Source organism: Cydia pomonella, chromosome 3 (assembly GCF_033807575.1).
Source record: "Cydia pomonella isolate Wapato2018A chromosome 3, ilCydPomo1, whole genome shotgun sequence".
Classification (NCBI taxonomy): Eukaryota; Metazoa; Arthropoda; class Insecta; order Lepidoptera; family Tortricidae; genus Cydia; species Cydia pomonella.
The window spans coordinates 21,973,478-21,992,166 of NC_084705.1; the positions used below are offsets into that span (position 1 = coordinate 21,973,478).

The 18,689-nt window shown below is 34.2% G+C and overlaps 1 protein-coding gene across 5 annotated transcripts in view; it reads left to right on the plus strand.

The window, feature by feature from the left end:
* Positions 1 to 18,681, plus strand: part of LOC133516313 (transmembrane protein 135-like) — a 30,994-nt gene extending 12,313 nt beyond the window's left edge. For 4 of the 5 annotated variants that reach the window (XM_061849188.1, XM_061849190.1, XM_061849185.1 and 1 more), the window contains exons 2-10: positions 5,549 to 5,746; positions 6,516 to 6,649; positions 6,785 to 6,911; positions 8,174 to 8,325; positions 9,860 to 9,950; positions 11,806 to 11,958; positions 12,926 to 13,066; positions 14,609 to 14,775; positions 16,853 to 18,681. In XM_061849188.1, the coding sequence (XP_061705172.1) occupies positions 5,588 to 5,746; positions 6,516 to 6,649; positions 6,785 to 6,911; positions 8,174 to 8,325; positions 9,860 to 9,950; positions 11,806 to 11,958; positions 12,926 to 13,066; positions 14,609 to 14,775; positions 16,853 to 16,910 (1,182 nt within the window). In that variant the 5' untranslated portion in view covers positions 5,549 to 5,587 and the 3' untranslated portion in view covers positions 16,911 to 18,681. Of the gene's footprint in view, positions 1 to 1,931; positions 1,996 to 5,548; positions 5,747 to 6,515; positions 6,650 to 6,784; positions 6,912 to 8,173; positions 8,326 to 9,859; positions 9,951 to 11,805; positions 11,959 to 12,925; positions 13,067 to 14,608; positions 14,776 to 16,852 lie in introns of all 5 variants that reach the window. The other variant, XM_061849186.1, reaches the window with a different exon arrangement.
* Positions 18,682 to 18,689: the final 8 nt, after the last annotated feature.

The following is an 18,689-nucleotide window of genomic DNA, read 5'->3' on the forward strand; positions in this document are numbered from 1 at the left end:
ATACAATTTAGAATACTATAGAAATCATGCAATTACATACAGTTGCTACTTATCTTTATAGAAATATATTCTAGGTTTATATATTTCACTTTAAAAAAGATCCAAATTTTGAAAAAAACAGGAAAATCTATAAACCTAGTTTTTCATTGTGTCAATAACTTACTAAAAATCACGGAGAATGGAAAATATTTAGTAGTAGTAAAAGTGGATTAACATTTTATCTTTTTGTACGATCACGTACTGTACTTCCCTCTTATGAAGCTTCAAATGCCCATGTAGTTTCTCTTTGTCTAAAAAAAACCTCAAAAATAAAATAAAAATTATTTCCGTTAGATACGGGCATATTAAATATACTAAAACTGCTCACTCATGTATTTTAAGTCGAAGATTGCTCGACATAGTTCGCTTCATAACTAGGAGCTTCACCGGGAGCACACTTTGGTGGACAGATTTAGGCACAGTGTACCGTTTCAGTTTATTTAACATACATAATGTATTTTAAAACTCAAATGTCAGTGATAGATTAGTCTGAATATGTATTCAGACCAAGCTCTGTCACAACACTTAAGAAGCATAATGTGTGAAGCATGGTTACAAAGTATAATGTCATTTAAAGGACATGTAGCCATGTAGGTATAAAATTAAACTTAAGGGGTAATAAACTTTCATTTTTAATCATTTGTATATTAATTTACAAATATATATGCATGAAGTAAGCAAATATAAGTTTAACGAAGTAGTAATTTTTCGTATACCCTTACAGATTTACTTACACTAAGTCCTGTTTCGTTAATATAATCCCATCAAAAACTTTATCATGTAAAATGTTGCCAAGACGAAACCTTAAGGCTCGCACTGTCAAGTTAACTCTAACTCTACAAGCCGTAACTTCACAAACTCTACACCTTAGTCCAAATACATGGCTTGGCCGTTTTGCTACCGTCACATGGGCGTAAGGAATTAAATATATTCACCATTCATTATTTTTTATTATACAATCATTCTTGTAGTAACGAAACGGCCAAGCCACATCTGGACAACATTTTACATGAAAATGTTTTTGATGGGATTCCACTTCTTTTTGTAAGTTTCTTATGACAATTTTTCATCCCCCAATTTATAGGGTTGTGGGTGATTCATCAATCATGTACTTAAGCGAATAATATGATTGGCTGAGAATGAGGGCATTGTAATTTGTAAATGTATTCTGATATGGGTGTAAAACTGTACGTGTTGCCTGAAATAAAACTTTATTTATTTTTTATCTTATTTTTATTTTATTTAATATTGCGGAAGCAAACTTTTGCTAATCTATTTTAGTTGTTAATGTTTAATTTATTATTTTTTCCGTACCCGTACGTTCCGTTACATAATCATTACTAATTTACGCTAGTATACATATGTATAACAACTGTATAAGTCTTAAGTTGATGGTAATTCATTTCGTACCCATAATCTATTAACTGGTATAACTTAGCGAGGTACAATATTCATGACCTAAGACCTCAAGCCGCTACACCTTGTAGCTCATCACTGATGCCATATCAAATCGAATTAAAGGTATTTGCACTCTACACTAAATAGAGATAAGGTGTTTATCAGCTTGATAACTTGTACGTTTACAAATTATTAACAGTTCAACGTACGAATTAAATTATCGAAACAATTCTATTTTCTACCTACACTGAGGATAGGGTTTAGTGTAAACAATATTGATTTTAAATATCTTGGTGGAAATAAGGAGATATGCTAATGCGATTATTATATTAATAAACCAATATGGTGCTATTAAGTCCAATTCACTTATGATGATGGTAAGGGTGTGACATATTTTGCGATTTTTAAAATTAACAACGCATACCCCCTAAATACATATAACGATACTACCCCAAAACATCCTGTAGACAAAATTCAGGACATTCTTGTTACAGGAACCCGTGCCGACTTACAAATGAAATTCCCATACAAATTACAATGGAGAAATTTCGTCAGGCAGTAAGTAATTGGATAATTTTTCATTGATTTTGTGTTCGCATCGTGATTTTTTGTTATTTAATGTTTATTATAGCAGTATTATACATGGTTGTTATGAAAAAAAAAATCTTACTTATGAATATTTTTCGTCATTTTCAAAATTTTGTATAGCAAAATCACATGAAAGTGGCACGGGTTACAGTTACAGGAATTACCTAACAATTATTTTCATAGTATTTTAAAATAAAATAAATCTATTTAGGGGATGTGCGTTTTTAATTTCTAAAAATCGTATAATAAGGGGCAGCCTAATGTAGGTACCCACATCATTACAACATATTTATTGTAAAAATCTAAAACCTTAATTAATTAAAAACTAATTTTTATTTACACCGTTCTTACCGTTCGTTTGTCTAATTTGTTTTTTCAGTAAAATAATCTCAACACGCTAGTAACCCTATATAGAAAAACTAATTTATTTCATAGCAGTCATAACAACAAATTCACAATAATTCCCCAAAAATAGCAAGGAAATAAATTAAATATATTAATTATGGATTTAATAAGGTGGACTGCATTTGACGTCATAATATGTTGCATTTCTTGTTGTGTTATCAAATCGCATTAACGTTTTATAAATGTTAGCTAAAATCACTGTTGGTGCTTTATCTAACTGTTGTAATAACGAACATTTTCTTTTCAATGTCACACTATAAAATAATAAAATACTTACCTCAAGGTTTTGTCTACTTAGACTTCATGTCCAAACAGCTTAGTCCAGGAACTTATAAACCTGATAGTAACTAAACGAACCCACGCAACATTTTGCTTCAATTTATTTGATTTCCTTGCAAGCAGATCGACGCAACAACTAGTATAGCTTTCGTGTCCTGGTTAGTAATGTTAGTATCTACATATGTACGTCTATTGTACTACTACAATCACACAGTACACCCCGAGATAAGACTCTAACAGTAAGAGCACAAGAGTGTAAACATGTGTGAGCGATGCAATAGCTATTAATTGGTATTTGAAGATATAGATACTTACATACCATCTCGTAAATCAATTCGTGCAAATTGAAATGAAACGATCTCCAAGGTTGATTGCGTTTAGCATCCTATATTGATGATTGTGTGTATAACGTACTGATAAATATAAATGTAACACACATTCAAATGTTACTCCATCTATCTTTCGGAATTTTCGGTTTCCACGGAAGACCAGCTGCAATCCTTAGGTGGTATCTTGATATTAAGCTGAGTGGAGATCTTTTCAGTGACGCTTAATAATAAATTGGTTTTGTAGTCTTATGTAATACCTAAATTTAAGTGTTTTCTGAATAAATTTCTTCTATTTTATTAATAACGGCTAACCTCTCACGGTCATAGTGAGCCTGACGGTATAATCAACGATTGAAGAGTGAGCAGTGCATTCGTTGCTTTATTCATATACTCCCTTCTGGAGGTATGAGAATGCCTTCCCAACCTTTCAAGGTTTTTATGCGGTTTCTAGTCGCCGCCCGTAACTACGGGTGGGTCTTTTTAGTGCCCTTCATGGGCTGCGGCTTCTGTTGGCCTTGACTGGTCGCTGGCGGTAAGAATGAGCGGTGGCAAAATGACAAATTCTTCTATAGCGAACGTTGTCAATTTAGAAACTGCTTAACCATTCCGTTCTTCGCGCACCTTTTCTTTGTTTGTAATTATAAATACCTGTTAGACATTAAACTTGCAAAACCAATGGAAATATCTATTATAATACATATTGTTATTTATATACGAGTATACGAATAAATAGTACACAGGCATCATTAATCAGGAATATATAATAGTTAAAACTACATAGTGGGTATAATTATACTCGTAAGATAGGTAACGTAAAGATCGCGTCATTCACGAAGGTTAGATTTGATAAATCTGTGCGTCATTGTGGATGACACGAACTATATCTTGATACCTAAAATACGTTTTATAATTTGTTGGGGTTTCCGAATATTGTGAGCTGGAAAATAATGAAGCTGGATTAAATAAATGACATTAAACATTTCTTTGACACATTATAAATCGATATATTAACGAGATCGTGAAATTCCTAGGCATATCGTGAAAAGTGATTTTTTTACTCTAGTCTCCTGAGTCGACGGAGCCCTGCGGGGCTCCTATTTCTGGTAAATTTTCCCTTTGGGCTGCTGAAGCAACCCAATGATATTATTTAATATGATTATAACTCAAGATAGGTTATAGGTGTTCCAAAATTGAAGCGTTTACCTTATGCAAATTGTAATAGTTGCATTTAGTACACATTTTACAAGCTCCTGCACACCAAAAGAGAAAGAAACAACAAGTATGAGTGGAATGCGAATATTAATCAAATATAAGTTTTCTTCGTAGGTAAAGAAATAAATATGGAACTATATTTATACTCCTTATGTATGAGTAGAAGGTTGAAGGTTGTCTGGTAGAGATCGCTCTTAAGCGATAAGACCGCCTGTTGTCAACTCTGTCTTCATGTATTATGTATGTCTCTCTGTAAATGTTATTTTGAGGTTGTGAAATAAAGAGGATTTGTATTGTAATGTATGACCTACGGCCCGATTCGAAAAATGAGATACGATAACGATAAGCTCTGGTTTAGTTAAGTTCTCATTTAGATATCGTTTGTATGTCTTATAATTGACAGAAGCAGCTCGATTCGGACAACCCATGTCACTTTAACGTTAGAAATATCGCAGATAGATATTTTTGGAATCACAGCGGAATCAAAATAAACGTCAATTTTGACATGTCGTTTAGATCGATCTTTTCAAGATTATTCCAAGATCTTAAACGTGTCTTAATTATTCTTCAAATCGGGCCGTATATGTATAATATCATTGAAGCAACCTAACGAACCTATCTTACCTATCTATATTGGTTTAATATGGCTACCGTCAAAACGTTACGATCGGCCGCCGACATCAATATTTATTGATTTTTGATTTCCGACTTTAAAATCAGTTAAGGTTACGATATTGGTATAATACGCTGGCTCAGTATAATTAGGTAGTGGACGCGAAATGTACTACCTACTAGCCCTAGTGTCAGGGTTGTAGGTACCATAACAATATCAAAACTAAAATATTGAGAAATCTGAATATCACTGCAGTTATATGTATTTAATGAATAACTGTTGCCCGCGACCTCGTCCGCGTGGTGTTTTGTATTGGTTATCGTAATTCCACATTCCAGCATAAAATAGTGGTTGCCTTAGTAATTAATGAATTTCAATTTAATAATGAATTAATTAATTTGTCAAAACGTGACAGTTGTCTGGAGCAATGTCTTTCTACGGTTAAATATTTGTTCTCGATACAAAATGTCAACATCACCCCCTTCGATAAGGAATTTTCAATATTACATGCGTATACGAGTATGCAGAGAACGCAGGTCTCCGTTTTAAAGCAGCTCAGCTCCATTTCAATATTTAACCCCCTCTGAGATGAATTCTCGAAAATGCAGCAATTACTTTTATTTTTTCTATTATTTTGTCTTTAAGATGTGTTTAATTTGACTTTTTTTTGTTAAATTATTTTCAGATATTATGTCTTTGAAAATATAGAGCATAAGAGAACAAAATGGTGGAAATAAGCAAACCGTTATTCGCGCAGGCGTGCCAGAATTTGGACTGCCATGTTCTACTTCATCCCTGGCATGAGAGTTGCATAAAATCTATGCCACATACATACATCCATTCATTCATAGGAAGCGCCAAGTTTTACTCATTAATTTATGTAGTAAGTACTTATATTATTAATACCTGGGGCCTATTTCTTGAACGGATTAGCCTAATATTATTAGTGTTGCCATGGCTACTTATAAAACTTGACAGTTCGTGGAGTAATATTATTAGTGTAATACCGTTCGAGCAATGTAACTAATTATACAGGGGCCGTATAATTAGTTAGACGTTGTGGGTTCATACTGTAAAATGCCTACATTGTTCCAAAATTTGCTCCAAAACTCTAAATTAAATTTATATTTTTAAATTATTATATTTTGGTAGGTATGTTGATATATTATATGCCGATTTAAAGATGAAGAAGACCACGATCAGTTGTGACACTTAAATACGGTTGTGATTAGTTTTGATACTGTGGGAGGCTGGAGCACAATTGCCCAGTGGGGAGCAATGTAGGCCCAAATAACGGTACCCATTAAGTGTCAAGTCGTGACACGATATTAAGAGGAAAGGGGACGACCGCTTCTCCATACAAACGTAGTCCCCATTTTCCTCTCTGTATATTTACATTATGGATAATATTTTTATATAATTTGATGTATATTAACCATAGCTATGGCTCTACGTTGGCCTCATTTAATTGTTTGATAATTGTAAAAATTCGAAGCATAAAACAGATTTTTTAATTACTATAAAATCAAACATAGCTGTGGATTAAAAACAAAAAAAAGTAAAAGATTGATGAATACCTGACTTTTTTTCTGATGAAAAAGACTAAATAACGATATTGTTTGTATTTAATCATGTTAACTTAAATATTTCAGGCGCAAATTCTAATGCGAGGTAAAAAACTGAAGAAAAAAGAGGAATGGCTGAAAATGGGGGAGTATTACGCCAGGTCCGCGATCCTTGGGGGTGCTATCTGCGCTACCTGTTGCACTTTCGGGTGCATTTTGAGGTAATTTTTTTTCGACAGTAATAACATATTATATACTCGTCTACATATATTTTCTACCTTCGTTTCTTTCATTTACTTAAACATATTTGAAACTTTTTAAAAATCTTTATTTTTAAATTGCATTTCTTATTTCAGGAGGATTTTGGGCAATAAATTCTACTATTATTCTCTATTCCTTATACCCAGTACAATAAACGGTATATTTATATACGTTGAACCACCAAGCAGAAGAGGTCTGATAATCAATTTATTTACTAGTTTGGTAAGTTTTTGATATTTAATTAGTTGGGATTTTTGCAATGTTTGCTTCATTCAAAACCCGGCTCGTACCAATGAGTTTTTTGGAACTTATGTACGACGTATCATTTGATATTTATCCGTTGCTTTTCGGTAAAGGAAAACATCGTGAGGAATCCGGACTAATCCTATTAAGGCCTAGTTTCCCCTCTGGGTTGGAAGATCAGATGGCAGTCGCTTTCGTAAAAACTAAAAAACCAGTGCCTACTCCAATTCATGGGATTAGTTGCCAAGCGGACTTTAAGCTCCCATGAGCCGTGCCAATAAGCCGGGACAAACTCTAGGAAGAAAAAGAGGGATGCAATGCTTGGTTTGTTACAAGAATCGTACCTAAATCGTAATGAATTGTGAATGAAAAAAAATACAAAAATAGAATTAAAAAACACAACCGTCTACATTATTGGGATGTCCCCATCTGACGGTCCCCAAACTAGGCTGAGCTTGTATCTTGAGACCCTGAAATATATGGGTATATAAATGTTAAAATATGGGTTGGGAACAGGGGCCGTAAACCCCTTTCTTTACCTTAAGCGCTTTTGGAGCTTCGGCCGTTCGAAAATTAACCATTTATTTGGGTTAGGGTTTGTTTGACTTAACTTGTTTATGGAGTAAGCGTTTTAACTGGGTTAAGCCTAACAAATCAAATGTTATGGGGTTAGGGTTTTGATACGGTTATTAAAAGGGTTATGAAGCGGTTTCTATAGACTTAATTTAATCGCTTATTAGTCTGCGGGCCGGCGTGGGAGCAAACCATTCGAAGAACTCCAAACCAAAAATAAGTCTTATCTGTATTAAACTTTAGCCCAATATTGTTTACGTGCAATTCTGAATAACATATTAACCCTATAGGATAGGGTTTCGGCTTAACTTGACTAATTCACAGGAACGACGTTCGGGTTTTCCAAATAAGAATGAATCAAGGAGCTATGAAAATAAGGATCATTATATTTTGCGTTGAGTTCACAACCGCTTACGGCTAAAACCCTAAACAGAGTTCTGACTGGGTATTACTTTTCAACGTTCGGGTTAGTTGTTTAAGCAATAAGCCGTTGATAATCTTAACCAGAATGATATAGTTTCTCAAAACCAGCGTTATAAAACCCCGCTTAAAAACTCATAATGGTAAGCGGTTGCGGTCCCTGGTTAGGAACCATGCGGGAGTCCTATTATAAGTAAATCATTGTCAGCGTAAAAACAGATCTCATAGCCCATTGTTTCCATTTTCAGATGTTAGAATACTGGATCACGACTATGGAGAGAGCTGGTTACTTATCGATGACTAAAACGAAACAAACGATCATGTTTATGATTGGTAGCGCGGTCCTTTTCTATCTAATGCGCTTGGAAGGTGATAAAGAGGAAAGGACACCACTTTTTTGGTTAGCAGATGTTTAACTTCTAAAATGTTTAACTTCCTTTGGATACCTCCATGAGGTATGGTACCATCACGGAAAAATTTCGATACACACAACGTGCCAAACATATGAAAAGGCTTCACTACACACTACACAAAGTCCCCCACCGCGTCTCTCTCTTTGTATGTATGTTTGTACTACTGAACGGATTTTCATGCGGTTTCACTTATGAATAGAGTGATTCTAGAAAAAATCCGTATGTAATTTGTTAAGGTTTTGTTTAACCCGCGCAAAGCCGGGGTGGGTTGCTAGTAATATAATATAGGCAATAAGGTCGTGTATACAAATTTTTTACTGTACTATATAAGTAGCAATGGGGAATGCTGCCGAAAGTTAACTGTAGATGGCGCTCTTCTGGATTTCATACGATGATTGAGAGAGACAAAAGAAGGATGACTCACATTCTTATCTATGTATGGAAACTATTATATATACACGGAAGGCTTGTCTTCAGCAAAAATCTTCCCTATATGATGGTATTATAGGATTTTTAGTACAATAACTGATTTCTATTTTGAAGCATTTCAAATTTAAACAATGAGTCATCTTCACAATACACTACTTCGAAAAGCCACGGCCATTTTTATGATTTATTTTCGAGTGTTTGCCTAAGATAAGCCAGCGTTAGTGTTATCTTCTATCATTCATAGGAGTAACTATTATATAAATAATAGTCTTGCCTAATCTTGGAAACACATTACTCATAGAGGATATGAGTCATATGAGTCTTTAAGAGGAAACCCGCAGAGCCCCTTCTCAGATTTGAGAATTTTAGATAAATATCTACGTCGCCCTGACGGGGGCGGCTCCTAAAATTAGTGCGATAAGGACAGCTGCAGCTTAGGCGAAAAACCCTGTATAAAAATCTTGGAAATCGAGGTTTTGTTCTCAACATTTTTCTCCTCTAAAACTTAACCAATCGTAACGAAAGTTTGAAAGAAATTATCTTTGTCCGACCGTTATGCTTTTCGCGTTGATTTTGTGTACTAGGCGTCTGTCTACAGCGCATTTTTTGGCCGATTTTAGCGCTACATGAAGTAACCCAGTTCTTATAAAAACAATAATATGTTGATATTATCAAAACGTACAGATATGGGTAATGGTAATATTGAATTCATATTAAAAAAAACATCTAGGACCAAAATCCAGAGAGAAAACGTTTGTATGTAAAAATAATCACTAATGTTTCCTCTTATGGTTCCATGTTTTGTTTGTTCAAAGTTAAAGTTTAAACACAACCTGGCACAATGTGGCATGATAACGACCAAGTTTCATTTAGATTGTTGTACTGTTGAATGCAATATATAACTAGGTACCAATTATACAATTGATATACTTTTATGAGTGTTAAAAATCTCAATAAACTATGATGATGTATTTGAATAATTCATGTCTGTAAATCTTGTCAAATTGGTTTATTACCGCTAGCCGCTAGAATGGGAATCAATTCATACATTATATTTGTTAAAATACAGTAATACCGATTGTTGTTTTCCAGGTTATTTACGCCGGAAAAAGTCAAACAGAAAACAAGTGAGGATGAAAACCCATGTCCACACAATGGGCCGTGTTTGCGATATATCTTAAAGGTAGGAATATGTATTTTCCGATATACGAAAAAGACGTGAGAGTTATGAATTTAGCAGTCTAATATTTAATGTAAGAATTGTTTCTTGAAATTATGAATGTGTAATATCGCTTGCAGACTTTTCTGCTCAGTACAAAAATTCTACTGCAACATAAATTATACTATCCTACTTATATTATAAGAACAAGTTGATGTATACATGTTTATGCTCAATTGGTAGTCACCGAGTTGTTGTTATTACCTATTATTTCATATAGATACGTTATGTCAAACAATCAAAGTGTCGCATCGCAATATGTAGGCTAGGGTAGGGGAGGGGGGGAACCACGCGACCAAAACGTCGTAAGCGCCGTGAAATTTCTTAGAGCTTGCAAGTTTAGGTCGCGTGATTCAACGCCCCTCTTTCGTCACGTTGTAAGCGCAATGAACAGCGCCGGCACTTAAGACGTTTCGGTCGCGATGATGATCCTTACATAGATTTGACGCCGTAGAAGTGATAGCATGTTTTACCTAAGAGCCTCATTTGTTTTATTGAATGCATATTCTATTCCATAATTTTATTATTAATAATTAAATATATCATATCGGATGATTGGCCAGTTCATGATACGAGTATAATAAATACGGCATTAATCCTATTTAGTTCGTAAATTTAAGTTAGTGTAAATACGAGTTTATGAGTAGGTACTACCTTAAAAACTAGGTACGACGTCCGATATTTCTACGTATATCGCTTCATGAAATAGTCAATAATACATACGATAAACCAATCATAGGTAGATAGAAAAAGTACTTACTCGTACATACTAGCATTTACGCATTAAGTCTCCCGAAATAATAAAGCTTGTTAAAAAAAAACCGGCCAAGTGCGAGTCGGACTCGCCCATGAAGGGTTCCGTACCATTTATGATGTATTAAAAAAAAACTACTTACTAGATCTCGTTCAAACCAATTTTCGGTGGAAGTTTGCATGGTAATGTATATCATATATTTTTTTAGTTTTATCATTCTATTATTTTAGAAGTTTCAGGGGGGGGGGGACACATTTTACCACTTTGGAAATGTCTCTCGCGCAAACTATTCAGCTTAGAAAAAAATGATATTAGAATCCTCAATATCATTTTTGAAGACCTATCCATTATATACCCCACTCGTATGGGTTTGATGAAATAAAAATTTTTGAGTTTCAGTATGGGGAACCCTCAAAATTTATTGTTTTTTTTTCTATTTTTGTGTGAAAATCTTAATGCGGTTCATAGAATACATCTACTTACCAAGTTTGAACAGTGTAGTTCTTATAGTTTCCGAAAAAAGTGGCTGTGACATAAACGGACAGACTGACGGACATGACGAATCTATAAGGGATCCGTTTTTTGCCATTGGGCTACGGAACCCTAAAAACTCCGAAATTTCAGTGACAATACAACAATGACTACACAACTTTGTAATTTTACATACGTATTTTCTATGGAAATACAAAGAAGACTCGTACATAGGTAGGTACCTACACCAAAGTCATATCCTATGATTTTCTAACAAAATGTCCGAATGCAAAAGAAAATAAAATGTAAAATATGTAGTTTTGGTTGGTTTTAGTTAATATTTTGTTTATTTACTGATGATACGTTACGCCACTATCTTTTTCTTACCAGTGGATTGTTTTTTACAAAAGAAAGAGCAAGACGGCATTATCGCGTTTTGTTGACACACAGGCTAAGAGCGTCGGCGAGTAAAAATCTGTCAAAATGAGTTGCTGTCGGCCAACATCAACGCATGCAGCAAAATACAAGTTATAATAGTTCAATATTGGCAGTATAGTAAAGAAGTATTTAATAGCGAGATTTTATTGTTTTCAGGGTGCTGCTACGTATTTCGGGATAGGATCAGCTTTTACCCTCGCTAGGGTCATCCTACCTAAGATCCGATCTCCCGCCAGAGCCTTCGCTTCAGTCCAGCGCAAGCATTTCAAAATTGGCCTATTCTTCGGTTCATATATCGGTATTTACAGAGTACGATTTGTTATAGTTTAATTGTTTTAAGCTAAATTCAACTATATGTACTACGTATTGTATTAAAGTTGAAGTTACGTATTTGAAAAGACAAATTTTTGGAGTGTATTTTAATATTGCTTTGAGCATCTAATAGGTAACGTTTTCTAGCGAAACCCACGACCGTTATAACATGTATATTTACTTTAATAAATTATATTTGTAATTACACAATATTTAATGAGTAATCTTTGTGAAAAAGTTCACATAGGTATATGCTTGCTCTAGAGCACTATTCGACATTAGTCATAATTATAATTAGGTTTTGCATTTCTATAGCAATCAAGAAATTAAGTAAAACTTGCCTAGATGAATAACTTTGCTTATCTTGAGTTAAATTTTTAAGATAATTACTACAGTCTTTATTTAGCATCATGACGCAATTCGCAAGAGCCAAATGTCAAATGGTAAATAATGATTAAAAATTGTGTACCTAGTAAAAATATCATCTGTAGGTACAATCAAGACAGACTGATCTTTGTATGCATATTTATGTAAAAATGTAAACAGTGTCTATTTAAAAAAAGACTAGGTACAGCCGCCTTCAGATATATCGGAGCGACCAAGGTGCTCACAAATATCTGAACACACCTCTATTTTCAAGGCGTTAGAGTGCGCGCTCTGATATTTTTGAGCAAGTCAGCCGCTCCGATATATCTGTTGGCGACTGAACTTGTTTTGTTTCCGATACGCCTTAAGTACATGTTACTGAAATAAGGTAGGTATTGCGCAATAATTCATTACTTTCATTAGCAAAACTTTTATGTATCAGCTGAGGAAACTTAAGGGTATATCTCAAAAACTTACACTATTTGCTTCGTTTATGTAGAAGGGACGTGCCTTCTGAATTATAAAGTATATGTTCACGCTGATTACCTGTACATAAAACTATATTATATAATTATGAATTACCAATGTTTTATTACAGGCTGTAATATGCTACCTGTGCCGTAAACAAGGCGCTGACTCGGCGTTGTATGCGCTGCCGGCAGGGTACCTTGCTGGATTATCGTTCCTATTCAGTCCAACCTTGGGGTTTGCGACTGCATCAGTCACGGCGGCATTGAAAGTGAGTAAAAATAAGACAATAAGTACACATACTTAACCTTACGGCTAACCTAACGCAAATGAAAAAAAAAATGATGTTGGAAAAAAATTACGAAATTAAACATCTATCTATTTTCAATTATGCGTGTATTCCATGAAAGACTTATTTGTATTTGATATGTTTTAAATTTCTTACAACGTACCATTAGCCGCATTTCTCCATGCAACATCGCAGCTCACTGTATCTAATCGGTAACTTTCTTGTCTTACCATAAAATATGAAGTTGAAAAAATTGCGTCCATAAAACAATACTAGTTTTTTTTTTGAAAATATTTGTTGCTTTATGTAAGTGTTATTAAAATATAGTTTTATTCCACACATTCCGTTTCGTATTATCCAATCCATCGTTGGTCAACATTATCGTTTTTTATACAAGAACGTAAATTCAATATTAATGTAGGTAAATATTAAAAACCTAAAAATCTTGAAATAAGGAAAGCTATAACATTTTCACGCCACTGTTCGGAAATGTGGCAATAGATGGTCTAAAACCATGCTGGAAAGTAGGCAATAGCTGTAGTACCTGAACTAGCACTACTACAATGTTAAATTATTGTTATCATCATCTGTCATTGGTGATGGTAAAAGGTCTTTTTTGGCGCAACTTTTCTTATAGGACCAATTACTTGTTAAAAAAAAAGAAACGTCAAAACCATTCAGTTCACGCTTGAGGCGTTTTTACTTTTGTAGCTTCGGTTTGAACCAAACAACAGAAAAACGCCTTTTAAAGTAAAAAAGGCGGGATCGGAAAATACTTACTGAATTGGATATTGTAAATTGTGTTTGACTAAAAAATACAAGAAATACGTATCTACGCTATAAAAATGGGTTCTTCTGGTGAATAAAATATAAATGTTCCTGGCAAAAATAAATACATCGCTTTCTTTCAACAATTGTCCCCACGCCAATATAAATATTAATTTCTATTTAAGTACTTACAGTAATGCAAATGTTTTCTTATTTCCTCGCAGTAGTCGTGAAAAGCACTATGCTTCGGCTGGAAACGCTAAAGATAGACTCGTATTATTTGAGTCACTCCTCCATCTTTGATCGGTTTTCCGGCTCCTCCAATAATGTACTATAGAAATTACCAATTAAAAGTTACCTAAATGACGTAATTGTACCTATCATGTATGTAGTGGCTAGTATTTTTCTCTCAACTAGGCATTTTATTACTGTGACAAAGCAGCACTTTTTATTATGTTCAGCGGGCTGAGCATGGTCGAATTTTTATCGCCTGTCACCATGTTTATACGTCCTAACAAGTATGAAAGTGCGAAAGTGACAGGCATAGTAACAGGCAATAAAAATGCAACCATGCTGCCACCGCAGTTCATGATGTTATGTGTTTCAAACCAACGCTTAAAAACATAATTAACTAGCTAAATGCTAAAATAATATATACATCATAGATACGAGAAGCTATATCTACATGTGTTATTTTCACTTTGCACTTAATTAATACTCAACTAGTATAAAGTTAGATAACCGGTGGTTCCACAGCTATACTCGACAATTCTCTACGAGAAAAAAATACTGCCGGCCAACATCCCGCTGGCAGAGCTGATGTACTGCATCTGCCAGGGAACCCTGTTCCATGCTCGGTTCATGCACCCGGAGATTGTCCCCAGCTACATGTTCAAGCTCACAGATGGTGTTAGCCATGGAAGGTATGTTTCATAATAAATCAATAAAAAACCGGTCAAGTGCAAGTTCGTTTTACCGAGGTTTTCGTACAAACTTTAAATTATCTCGTGTAACTATAAAGGCGAAAGACTTGATCAAAAGTGCCTATTCTAAGTGTAATTGTGTACAGCGCCATCCATCGGAAAATTGTCTAATTTGCGCGATGTAATTGCACGTATGTTGGTTTTTCGAGGATAATTCTCTATCATGTAAACCGATTTCGAAAATTGATCTTTTATTTGAAAAAAGTTGTATTTAATGTAATCTCATAGAAATTTCAAGTTGAATAAACACACGTAAACTTGGTTAAACTGCAAACTGAATTTGTTAATTTAATAAAAAGTTATCCAGATAGATAGACTTTTCCTGTAAAATTTATAGCAATTTTAATATTATGTAAAAATTTCATAATTTTTCTTTGATAAACTTCGGTGATAAGGGAGGGGGGAATGGTTTTTTTTTTTCACTTCGAAAAAAAAGAAAACTATGTTTTGGAATGTACAATTTGAGCTCTTTCAAATGATACCCCACTCGATCTAGTCACTAGACTTTCAAATTTTGCCCCCTCTTCATATTGGGCACTTTCCATAGTTAATAAAAATTTAAAAATAATGTATCTGAGTTAGCGTTATTCATAACTATTCCAAATTTCAAATCGATAGCTTAAGTGGTTCTCGAGATATTTAGCGTTGTGACAAACGGACGGACGGACAGACGGACGGACAGAGTCGCACCATAAGGGTTCCTTTTGTACCTTTTTGGTACGGAACCCTAAAAACTAAATAAAAGTACATATGTACCACTTGGTACATCTCTCTTCTTCTTCCTTGTCGTATCCATGAGGATGAGGTCGAGAAACGTGACCACTGTGGATGCTCTTCATTAGTGCTCTCCAAGCCGCTCTATCTTGGGTCCAGTGTGTATTTAATGTGGTTTTTGTCTCTGACGTTATTCTGTGCGCCCAACGCATGGCCATACATCCATCCCTACGCTTCCTTGCCATGCGACCAGTGATTATGAGCTTGTCCAGACTATCTGGCCCTGCCCTGCTCAGATGGCCGAAGAAACCAAATACTATTTGGATGCAAACAGTGAAGAGCCTCGTTTTAATGTTAAGTTCATCGAGAATAGTTGCATTTGTGTGGCGTTCAGTCCACGAGACCCAGAGCACTTGGCACATCAAAAATGGCAGATCGGACTACGCGTCAAAAGTATCATTCTCAAACAGCTTATCAAAGAGAGATATTTCACTATGTAGAGCAATTAGACTGTTACAGATATTTTTGAATGCAAATTCTAGAGATTTGTCTTTATTTGGAAAAGTTATCCAGGGTTGCAAATAATTTTGACGCGTTGTTTCATCCGCTAGACTATTGATGCTGTACCCTTTGCTAGTTGTACCAAACAAATTTTTTGGTTGAAATACAGACACGAAGCATGTCACTCCTTATTAAGAAGGAGGTTCTCTATTCGGTGGTATACATGTGTTTTCTTTCCTTTTCACCACATTATTCCGTCATTTTTGGACCAATTTTTTTAAATTTAAATTTATAATTTAGGAATTTTATATTTTCATCTAGAAATCAAGCATTTGCATTTAAACTGTGCTATTTGGTGAAATGGAACTGATTGATGAAGATTAGGATGGAAAAACTCATCAACAAGTATTTTGCATCTTTAGACAAGGATTACCTACAATTACATTACAAGTATCGTCGGGCAAAGTGCAATACCGCGTAACTAACAAATGCAGCAAGGTCCAATTACCTTGTACATTGTTTGAATTTCGAACTCTTACGACTTTGTTAGTTGCGCGGTATTGCACTATCCCCGACGGTATGTAATTTTTAGAAGATGCACGGTCGTCAATAATTTTAATGGCAATGGCAATTCAAACTGTATTGTTAAGTAATAGTTAGTTCTTACGCTAGTGAACATTCTGGATGAATTTATTACATTCATATCCATTCTGTAAGTAGTTGAAAAAATATATTTTAAAATATATCTAAAAGTATTTATTTATGCAAAAAACAATTAAATAATAAGTTATTTTTATTTCAGAACTGCATTACTATCGGACAATCTTCAAGCAGTAGCAAAAATGGCATTATCGTTATAATCACGGCAACAATATGAAGAACTGTGGTGGTCTAATCTAAATATATAAAGAATGATTGGTGATGGTTAAGTGGACATTGGTGGACATAGGGATTATTTAAACTCGATATGATAACTGTAATGAACTAAGATAAGTGATATATACATAAGATATTTGTTGATATTATTAATAACGTCACTTTTCAAAATTTGGCCTATTCAAAAGTATAATACTACGAGATGCCATTAAAAAGTTACCTAAATTCCGTTTTCGCACTATCGATTTCTTAATAGTCTAAATTTCACTCTAGCACTATCTGTGAATTAAATGACTGACACAGACTTGACTGTGATTCAACTTCATTTGAGTGGCAGCGCTGAATACATTTTGTGTACAAGATCAAACTACCTAGCAGTCATCTTATGAATATAGTACACTGTTTTTTATAAGACCCAAATTCTAGGCAATATTTTCTAAAAGGTTAGATTTTGTTTTCAAAACTAATCACCTTTTTAATGACATTTCTTTAAAAACAGAAAAGATTAAATGTGTACTCGGCATATTTTAATCATATTCATATTAACAGAAAACGTAAAAACAATATTTAATAATATAATTTTTATTTTGACATTAATAAGGTCTTCTTGAACGCAGCCGTACTTGTTTGAAATTGAGAATGGCTAATTGCCTCTTGTCTATGGAATTTCAAAAGTTTATAAGTATTTAAAAAGTTGTGCAATTATTTTACAACAGAATATAGAGTTCAGTATTGTGTAGGTATATATTCGCAAAAACTTAGTTTAATCAAAAAGTTTACATTAAAATCATATTTATAAGTGACAAAGAGACTTCATAGTGTACTTGCGAAGTTTTTGGATGGCTTTTGGTCCAAAGTAGATTGAGTTTATAGATAGAGTAGAAAGGGTGTAGCAGGATAGCCTAGGAAAAATTGCCCCCAGCGATTTTGGGCCGAAACTGTAATCAAACGATGCCTTTTTCTGGAGTAGGTCCATGAAACTGTTGTATAATGTAGAATATAAATTGCTTAATTTTTGAAAAAAAAAATGGTGTGTGTACCATGAGCCAAACTTGATATACAGGATGATTCTTTTTTTATTTTTGTTTTTTTTTTACAAGTATTTCAATGGTTAGGTTAGTCTAATATTTGTACAAAATTTGAAATTCGTCACTTTCATAGTTTAGGAAAAAATAATTAAAACAGTTTTGGGGTTAATCGGGTGTTTTTCACCCCCAGGGGGTAACAGAGGGATGAAACTTTGTGCAGAGTATAACCTCCCCAAAAGGCATCGTTTGATTACAGTTTCGGCCCAAAATCGCTGGGGGCAATTTGTCCTAGGCTATCCTGCTACACCCTTTGTTACCAGATAAATCTACGAACAAAATTGATTTAATCTCATAATTTTAGGTGTGTGCTGCTGTCTTCGAAAAAATACGAGTATTGTGTGCAACGGTACGTAACTACTAGGTCTTAAAATTCTCGGGCCCGTTTTAATAAAGCTCGACTGTGTCTCGTTTGTTATTTGCTACCCTTGAATTTTTATGAACCTTTTTTATTTACCTGTTGCCGAATGTTGTAAGGAGGGTCATATTTTTTCTTTGGTTACCGTGGTACCGCAGCGATGATGATGATGATTAAACATTAAACCGGCACTGTTAATTTAGTATAGTAATGTGAACATAGAAAAGACAATTTGTATGGTATGTATGACTGAAATAATATTAATTGTACTAGCAGTTTTTATTAAATTAAAACACAATTTTGTTTCTGTTATCCATTCT